The following is a 9,050-nucleotide window of genomic DNA, read 5'->3' on the forward strand; positions in this document are numbered from 1 at the left end:
CCTGTTTGTCTCTCCCTGTCTGTCTCGCTGTCTGTCTCCCTGTTTGTCTCTCCCTGTCTGTCTCGCTGTCTGTCTCCCTGTTTGTCTCTCCCTGTTTGTCTCTCCCTGTCTGTCTCGCTGTCTGTCTCCCTGTTTGTCTCTCCCTGTTTGTCTCTCCCTGTCTGTCTCCCTGTCTGTCTCCCTGTCTGTCTCCCTGTCTGTCTCCCTGTCTGTCTCTCCCTGTCTGTCTCCCTGTCTGTCTCTCCCTGTCTGTCTCCCTGTCTGTCTCTCCCTGTCTGTCTCTCCCTGTCTGTCTCTCCCTGTCTGTCTCTCCCTGTCTGTCTCTCCCTGTCTGTCTCTCCCTGTCTGTCTCGCTGTCTGTCTCTCCCTGTCTGTCTCTCCCTGTCTGTCTCTCCCTGTCTGTCTCGCTGTCTGTCTCCCTGTCTGTCTCTCCCTGTCTGTCTCGCTGTCTGTCTCGCTGTCTGTCTCTCCCTGTCTGTCTCGCTGTCTGTCTCCCTGTCTCTCTCCCTGTCTCTCTCCCTGTCTCTCTCCCTGTCTCTCTCCCTGTCTCTCTCCCTGTCTCTCTCTCCCTGTCTCTCTCTCCCTGTCTCTCTCTCCCTGTCTCTCTCTCCCTGTCTCTCTCTCCCTGTCTGTCTCCCTGTCTGTCTCCCTGTCTGTCTCGCTGTCTGTCTCCCTGTTTGTCTCTCCCTGTCTGTCTCGCTGTCTGTCTCCCTGTTTGTCTCTCCCTGTCTGTCTCCCTGTCTGTCTCCCTGTCTGTCTCCCTGTCTGTCTCGCTGTCTGTCTCCCTGTCTGTCTCTCCCTGTCTGTCTCCCTGTCTGTCTCTCCCTGTCTGTCTCGCTGTCTGTCTCTCCCTGTCTGTCTCTCCCTGTCTGTCTCTCCCTGTCTGTCTCGCTGTCTGTCTCTCCCTGTCTGTCTCTCCCTGTCTGTCTCTCCCTGTCTGTCTCCCTGTCTGTCTCTCCCTGTCTGTCTCGCTGTCTGTCTCCCTGTCTGTCTCTCCCTGTCTGTCTCTCCCTGTCTGTCTCGCTGTCTGTCTCCCTGTCTGTCTCTCCCTGTCTGTCTCTCCCTGTCTGTCTCGCTGTCTGTCTCGCTGTCTGTCTCGCTGTCTGTCTCCCTGTCTGTCTCCCTGTCTGTCTCTCCCTGTCTCTCTCCCTGTCTGTCTCTCCCTGTCTGTCTCCCTGTCTGTCTCTCCCTGTCTGTCTCTCTAATCTCCCTGTCTGTCTCCCTGTCTGTCTCCCTGTCTGTCTCCCTGTCTGTCTCCCTGTCTGTCTCCCTGTCTGTCTCTCTACTCTCCCTGTCTGTCTTCCTGTCTGTCTCCCTGTCTCCCTGTCTCTCTCTCCCTGTCTCTCTCTCTACTCTCCCTGTCTCTCTCTCCCTGTCTCTCTCTCCCTGTCTCTCTCTCCCTGTCTCTCTCTCCCTGTCTCTCTCTCCCTGTCTCTCTCTCCCTGTCTGTCTCTCCCTGTCTGTCTCTCCCTGTCTGTCTCTCCCTGTCTGTCTCTCCCTGTCTGTCTCTCCCTGTCTGTCTCCCTGTCTCTCTCCCTGTCTCTCTCCCTGTCTCTCTCCCTGTCTCTCTCTCCCTGTCTCTCTCTCCATGTCTCTCTCCCTGTCTCTCTCCCTGTCTCTCTCCCTGTCTCTCTCCCTGTCTGTCTCGCTGTCTGTCTCTCTACTCTCCCTGTCTGTCTCCCTGTCTGTCTCGCTGTCTGTCTCCCTGTCTGTCTCGCTGTCTGTCTCTCTACTCTCCCTGTCTCTCTCCCTGTCTCTCTCCCTGTCTCTCTCCCTGTCTGTCCCTCCCTGTCTGTCTCGCTGTCTGTCTCCCTGTCTGTCTCTCCCTGTCTGTCTCGCTGTCTGTTTCGCTGTCTGTCTCTCCCTGTCTGTCTCGCTGTCTGTCTCTCCCTGTCTGTCTCTCCCTGTCTGTCTCCCTGTCTGTCTCCCTGTCTGTCTCCCTGTCTGTCTCTCCCTGTCTGTCTCTCCCTGTCTCTCTCCCTGTCTGTCTCTCCCTGTCTGTCTCCCTGTCTGTCTCCCTGTCTGTCTCCCTGTCTGTCTCTCCCTGTCTGTCTCTCTAATCTCCCTGTCTGTCTCCCTGTCTGTCTCCCTGTCTGTCTCCCTGTCTGTCTCCCTGTCTGTCTCTCTACTCTCCCTGTCTGTCTTCCTGTCTGTCTCCCTGTCTCCCTGTCTCTCTCTCCCTGTCTCTCTCTCTACTCTCCCTGTCTCTCTCTCCCTGTCTCTCTCTCCCTGTCTCTCTCTCCCTGTCTCTCTCTCCCTGTCTCTCTCTCCCTGTCTGTCTCCCTGTCTGTCTCTCCCTGTCTGTCTCTCCCTGTCTGTCTCCCTGTCTCTCTCCCTGTCTCTCTCCCTGTCTCTCTCCCTGTCTCTCTCTCCCTGCCTCTCTCTCCATGTCTCTCTCCCTGTCTCTCTCCCTGTCTCTCTCCCTGTCTCTCTCCCTGTCTCTCTCCCTGTCTGTCTCGCTGTCTGTCTCTCTACTCTCCCTGTCTGTCTCCCTGTCTGTCTCCCTGTCTGTCTCGCTGTCTGTCTCTCTACTCTCCCTGTCTCTCTCCCTGTCTCTCTCCCTGTCTCTCTCCCTGTCTCTCTCCCTGTCTCTCTCCCTGTCTCTCTCTCCCTGTCTCTCTCTCCCTGTCTCTCTCTCCCTGTCTCTCTCCCTGTCTCTCTCCCTGTCGCTCTCCCTGTCGCTCTCCCTGTCTCTCTCCCTGTCTCTCTCTCCCTGTCTGTCTCCCTGTCTGTCTCCCTGTCTGTCTCTCCCTGTCTGTCTCTCCCTGTCTGTCTCTCCCTGTCTGTCTCTCCCTGTCTGTCTCTCCCTGTCTGTCTCTCCCTGTCTGTCTCTCCCTGTCTGTCTCTCCCTGTCTGTCTCTCCCTGTCTGTCTCTCCCTGTCTGTCTCTCCCTGTCTGTCTCTCCCTGTCTCTCTCTCCCTGTCTCTCTCTCCCTGTCTGTCTCGCTGTCTGTCTCTCTACTCTCCCTGTCTGTCTCGCTGTCTGTCTCGCTGTATGTCTCTCTACTCTCCCTGTCTGTCTCGCTGTCTGTCTCACTGTCTGTCTCTCTACTCTCCCTGTCTGTCTCCCTGTCTGTCTCCCTGTCTGTCTCCCTGTCTGTCTCCCTGTCTGTCTTTCTACTCTCCCTGTCTGTCTCCCTGTCTGTCTCTCTACTCTCCCTGTCTGTCTCGCTGTCTGTCTCGCTGTCTCTCTCTCCCTGTCTGTCTCTCCCTGTCTGTCTCTCCCTGTCTCTCTCTCCCTGTCTCTCTCTCCCTGTCTCTCTCTCCCTGTCTCTCTCTCCCTGTCTCTCTCCCTGTCTCTCTCCCTGTCTCTCTCCCTGTCTCTCTCCCTGTCTGTCTCGCTGTCTGTCTCGCTGTCTGTCTCGCTGTCTGTCTCGCTGTCTGTCTCGCTGTCTGTCTCGCTGTCTCTCTCCCTGTCTGTCTCGCTGTCTGTCTCTCTACTCTCCCTGTCTCTCTCTCTCCCTGTCTCTCTCTCCCTGTCTGTCTCCCTGTCTGTCTCTCTACTCTCCCTGTCTGTCTCCCTGTCTGTCTCGCTGTCTGTCTCTCTACTCTCATTGTCTGTCTCCCTGTCTGTCTCTCTCTACTCTCCCTGTCTGTCTCCCTGTCTGTCTCTCTCTACTCTCCCTGTCTCTCTCCCTGTCTCTCTCCCTGTCTCTCTCCCTGTCTCTCTCCCTGTCTCTCTCCCTGTCTCTCTCCCTGTCTGTCTCCCTCCCTGTCTGTCTCCCTCCCTGTCTGTCTCCCTCCCTGTCTGTCTCCCTCCCTGTCTGTCTCTCTACTCTCCCTGTCTGTCTCGCTGTCTGTCTCTCTACTCTCGCTGTCTGTCTCCCTGTCTCCCTGTCTCTCTCTCTACTCTCCCTGTCTCTCTCCCCGTCTCCCTGTCTCACCGTGAGTCACCGCTCCACCGCCCAGCAGGTTCTCCTTGTACTAGCGCAGAGACTCATCCTCCGTGTCCATCTCCTGGATCTCTCTCTCTACTCTCCCTGTCTCTCCCCCTGTCTCCCTGTCTCTCTCCCTGTCTCTCTCCCTGTCTCTCTGTCTCACCGTGAGTCACCGCTCCACCGCCCAGCAGCTTCTGCTTGTACTTGCGCAGAGACTCATCCTCCGTGTCCATCTCCTGTCTCTCTCTCTACTCTCCCTGTCTCCCTGTCTCTCTCCCTGTCTCCCTGTCTCTCCCTCTCCCTGTCTCTCCCTCTCCCTGTCTCTCTCCCTGTCTGTCTCCCTGTCTCTCCCTCTCCCTGTCTCTCTCCCTGTCTCCCTGTCTCTTTGTCTCTCTCCCTGTCTCTCCCTCTCCCTGTCTCTCTCTCTCCCTGTCTCTCTGTCTCTCTCTCCCCCTGTCTCTCTGTCTCTCTCCCTGTCTCCCTGTCTCTCTCCCTGTCTCTCCCTGTCTCACCGTGAGTCACCGCTCCACCGCCCAGCAGCTTCTGCTTGTACTTGCGCAGAGACTCATCCTCCGTGTCCATCTCCTGTCTCTCTCTCTCTACTCTCCCTGTCTCTCCCCCTGTCTCTCTGTCTCTCTCCCTGTCTCTCTGTCTCTCTCCCTGTCTCTCTGTCTCTCTCCCTGTCTCTCTCCCTGTCTCACCGTGAGTCACCGCTCCACCGCCCAGCAGTTTCTCCTTGTACTTGCGCAGAGACTCATCCTCCGTGTCCATCTCCTGGATCTCTCTCTACTCTCTCTGTCTCTCCCCCTGTCTCTCTGTCTCTCTCCCTGTCTCCCTGTCTCTCTCCCTGTCTCTCCCTGTCTCACCGTGAGTCACCGCTCCACCGCCCAGCAGCTTCTGCTTGTACTTGCGCAGAGACTCATCCTCCGTGTCCATCTCCTGGATCTCTCTCTACTCTCCCTGTCTCTCTCCCTGTCTATCTGTCTCTCTCCCTGTCTCTCCCTCTCCCTGTCTCTCTCCCTCTCCCTGTCTCTCTCTCTCCCTGTCTCTCTCCCTGTCTCTCTCTCTCCCTGTCTCTCTCCGTCTCTCTGTCTCTCTCCCTGTCTGTCTCTCTCCCTGTCTCCCTGTCTCTCCCCCTGTCTCCCTGTCTCCCTGTCTGTCTCCCTGTCTCGCCCTGTCTCACCGTGAGTCACCGCTCCACCGCCCAGCAGTTTCTCCTTGTACTTGCGCAGAGACTCATCCTCCGTGTCCATCTCCTGTCTCTCTCTACTCTCTCTGTCTCTCCCCCTGTCTCTCTGTCTCTCTCCCTGTCTCTCTGTCTCTCTCCCCGTCTCGCCCTGTCTCACCGTGAGTCACCGCTCCACCGCCCAGCAGTTTCTCCTTGTACTTGCGCAGAGACTCATCCTCCGTGTCCATCTCCTGTCTCTCTCTCTCTACTCTCCCTGTCTCTCCCCCTGTCTCGCTGTCTCTCTCCCTGTCTCCCTGTCTCTCTCCCTGTCTCTCCCTGTCTCACCGTGAGTCACCGCTCCACCGCCCAGCAGTTTCTCCTTGTACTTGCGCAGAGACTCATCCTCCGTGTCCATCTCCTGGATCTCTCTCTCTACTCTCTCTGTCTCTCCCCCTGTCTCTCTGTCTCTCTCCCTGTCTCTCTGTCTCTCTCCCCGTCTCTCCCTGTCTCACCGTGAGTCACCGCTCCACCGCCCAGCAGTTTCTCCTTGTACTTGCGCAGAGACTCATCCTCCGTGTCCATCTCCTGGATCTCCCGCAGGGACTTCTGGGCGGGGGGGCGGTAGCCGGGAGTGCCTACCCCCTCACCCCCCGCCTCCTCCTCCTCCAAGGAGAGAGTCGCCAAATTCTCCTCGCCAACCTCGCCGCCAGCCATCGCTACCACAGCTGGGGGTTACGGATATGGGGGTTGCGGATATGGGGGTTGCGGATATGGGGGTTACGGATATGGGGGTTACAGAGATGGGGGTTACATAGATATGGGGGTTACAGAGATGGGGGTTACGGATATGGGGGGTTACGGATATGGGGGTTGCGGATATGGGGGTTACGGATATGGGGGTTACGGATATGGGGGTTACAGAGAGGGGGGTTACAGAGATGGGGGTTACGGAGATGGGGGTTACGGAGATGGGGGTTACGGAGATGGGGGTTGCGGATATGGGGGTTGCGGATATGGGGGTTGCGGATATGGGGGTTACGGATATGGAGGTTACAGATATGGGGGTTACAGATATGGGGGTTACAGATATGGGGGTTGCAGATATGGGGGTTACGGATATGGGGGTCACGGATATGGGGGTCACGGAGATGGGGGTCACGGAGATGGGGGTCACGGAGATGGGGGTCACGGAGATGGGGGTCACGGAGATGGGGGTCACGGAGATGGGGGTCACGGATATGGGGGTTACAGAGATGGGGGTCACGGAGATGGGGGTTACAGAGATGGGGGTTACGGAGATGGGGGTTACGGAGATGGGGGTTACGGAGATGGGGGTTACAGATATGGGGGTTACGGAGATGGGGGTCACGGAGATGGGGGTTACGGAGATGGGGGTTACGGATATGGGGGTCACGGAGATGGGGGTCGCGGATATGGGGGTTGCGGATATGGGGGTTGCAGATATGGGGGTTGCAGATATGGGGGTTACAGATATGGGGGGTACAGATATGGGGGTCACGGAGATGGGGGTCACGGAGATGGGAGTCACGGAGATGGGGGTCACGGAGATGGGGGTCACGGATATGGGGGTCACGGATATGGGGGTCACAGAGATGGGGGTTACAGAGATGGGGGTTACAGAGATGGGGGTTACAGAGATGGGGGTTACGGATATGGGGGTTACGGATATGGGGGTTACAGAGATGGGGGAAACAGAGATGGGGGAAACAGAGATGGGGGTTACGGATATGGGGGTTACGGATATGGGGGTCAGAGATGGGGGCGGAGATGGGGGTCACGGAGATGGGGGTCACGGAGATGGGGGTCACGGAGATGGGGGTCACGGATATGGGGTTACGGATATGGGGGTTACGGAGATGGGGGTTACGGAGATGGGGGTTACGGATATGGGGGTTACGGAGATGGGGGTTACGGAGATGGGGGTTACGGAGATGGGGGTTACGGAGATGGGGGTTACAGATATGGGGGTTACGGATATGGGGGTTACGGAGATGGGGGTTACGGAGATGGGGGTTACGGAGATGGGGGTTACGGAGATGGGGGTTACGGATATGGGGGTTACAGATATGGGGGTTACAGATATGGGGGTTACAGAGATGGGGGTTACAGATATGGGGGTTACAGATATGGGGGTTACAGATATGGGGGTTACAGAGATGGGGGTTACGGATATGGGGGTTACAGATATGGGGGTTACAGATATGGGGGTTACGGAGATGGGGGTTACGGAGATGGGGGTTACGGATATGGGGGTTACAGATATGGGGGTTACGGAGATGGGGGTTACGGAGATGGGGGTTACGGAGATGGGGGGTTACGGATATGGGGGTTACAGATATGGGGGTTACAGATATGGGGGTTACAGAGATGGGGGTTACAGATATGGGGGTTACAGAGATGGGGGTTACGGATATGGGGGTTACAGATATGGGGGTTACAGATATGGGGGTTACGGAGATGGGGGTTACGGAGATGGGGGTTACGGAGATGGGGGTTACGGAGATGGGGGTTACAGAGATGGGGGTTACAGATATGGGGGTTACAGATATGGGGGTTACAGATATGGGGGTACAGATATGGGGATACAGAGATGGGGGTTACAGAGATGGGGGGTCACGAAGATGGGGGTCACGAAGATGGGGGTCACGGAGATGGGGGTCACGGAGATGGGGGTTACAGAGATGGGGGTTACAGAGATGGGGGGGGGGAGAGAGTGGGGGGGGAGAGAGGGGGGGGTAGAGAATGGGGGTAGAGAGAGAGGGGGTAGAGAGAGAGGGGGTAGAGAGAGGGGGGTAGAGAGAGAGGGGGTAGAGAGAGAGGGGGTAGAGAGAGAGGGGGTAGAGAGAGAGGGGGAAGAGAGAGAGGGGGGGTAGAGAGAGAGGGGGTAGAGAGAGAGGGGGTAGAGAGAGAGAGGGGGTAGAGAGAGAGGGGGTAGAGATTGGGTAGAGAAGAGAGGGGGTAGAGAGAGAGAGGGTAGAGAGAGGGGGTAGAGAGAGGGGGTAGACAGAGAGGGGGGGTAGAGAGAGGGGGGTAGAGAGAGAGGGGGTGGAGAGAGTAGAGAGAGGGGGTAGAGAGAGAGGGGTAGAGAGAGAGGGGGTAGAGAGAGAGGGGGTAGAGAGAGAGGGGTAGAGAGACAGGGGGTAGAGAGAGAGGGGTAGAGAGAGAGGGGTAGAGAGAGAGGGGTAGAGAGACTTGGGGTAGAGAGAGAGGGGTAGAGATAGAGGGGTTAGAGAGAGAGGGGGGTAGAGAGAGCGAGAGGGGGTAGAGAGAGAGGGGGTAGAGAGAGAGGGGGTAGAGAGAGAGAGGTAGAGAGGGGGGGGGGGGGGTAGAGAGAGAGGGGGTAGAGAGAGAGGGGGTAGAGAGAGAGGGGATAGAGGAGGGTACAGAGGGGGTAGAGAGAGGGGGTAAAGAGAGAGGGGGTAGGAGAGAGGGGGTAGGAGAGAGAGAGAGGGGTAGAGAGAGGGGGGGTAGAGAGGGGTAGAGAGAGGGGTAGAGAGAGGGGGTAGAGAGAGGGGGGTAGAGGAGGGGGTAGAGGGGGTAGAGAGAGAGGGTAGAGAGAGGGGGTAGAGAGAGAGGGGGTAGAGAGAGGAGGGTAGAGAGAGGGGGGTAGAGAGAGAGAGGGAGAGAGAGGGGTAGAAAGAGAGGGTAGAGAGAGAGGGGTAGAGAGAGAGGGGGTAGAGAGAGAGAGGGGGTAGAGAGAGAGGGAGAGAGAGAGAGGGTAGAGAGAGAGGGGGTAGAGAGAGAGAGGGTAGAGAGAGAGGGGGTAGAGAGAGAGGGGTAGAGAGAGAGGGGTGAGAGGGGGTAGAGAGAGAGAGAGAGAGGGGAGAGAGAGAGAGGGGTAGAGAGAGAGGGGGTAGAGAGGGGTTGAGAGGGGTAGAGAGAGAGAGGGGGTGAGAAAGGGGGGTGATAGTTCGGGGACGAGAAGAAAAAACACCGAGAGAGAGAAACAAAGAGAAGAGAGACTAAGAAAAAGAGAGGAAGAGT

The 9,050-nt window shown here is 57.5% G+C and overlaps 2 protein-coding genes across 3 annotated transcripts in view; both read right to left on the reverse strand.

Annotated features, from left to right (window-relative positions):
* Nucleotides 1–5,760, reverse strand: part of LOC142906907 (rho GDP-dissociation inhibitor 1-like) — a 21,906-nt gene extending 16,146 nt beyond the window's left edge. The window contains exon 1 of one of the 2 annotated variants that reach the window (XM_076055620.1): nucleotides 5,558–5,760. In XM_076055620.1, the coding sequence (XP_075911735.1) occupies nucleotides 5,558–5,759 (202 nt within the window). In that variant the 5' untranslated portion in view covers nucleotide 5,760. Of the gene's footprint in view, nucleotides 1–4,578; nucleotides 4,680–5,557 lie in introns of those variants that run through there. The other variant, XM_076055621.1, reaches the window with a different exon arrangement.
* A 1-nt stretch (nucleotide 5,761) lies between these two features.
* LOC116937748 (uncharacterized) overlaps nucleotides 5,762–9,050 on the reverse strand; it is a 39,891-nt gene continuing 36,602 nt past the window's right edge. Inside the window, exon 8 of the mRNA XM_076055740.1 lies at nucleotides 5,762–5,770. Within this exon, the coding sequence (XP_075911855.1) occupies nucleotides 5,762–5,770 (9 nt within the window). The remainder of the gene's footprint in view (nucleotides 5,771–9,050) is intronic.

This window comes from Petromyzon marinus, chromosome 72 (genome assembly GCF_048934315.1).
Source record: "Petromyzon marinus isolate PM22_M1 ecotype Great Lakes invasive population chromosome 72, UKy_Petmar_22M1.pri1.0, whole genome shotgun sequence".
Taxonomy (NCBI): domain Eukaryota; kingdom Metazoa; phylum Chordata; class Hyperoartia; order Petromyzontiformes; family Petromyzontidae; genus Petromyzon; species Petromyzon marinus.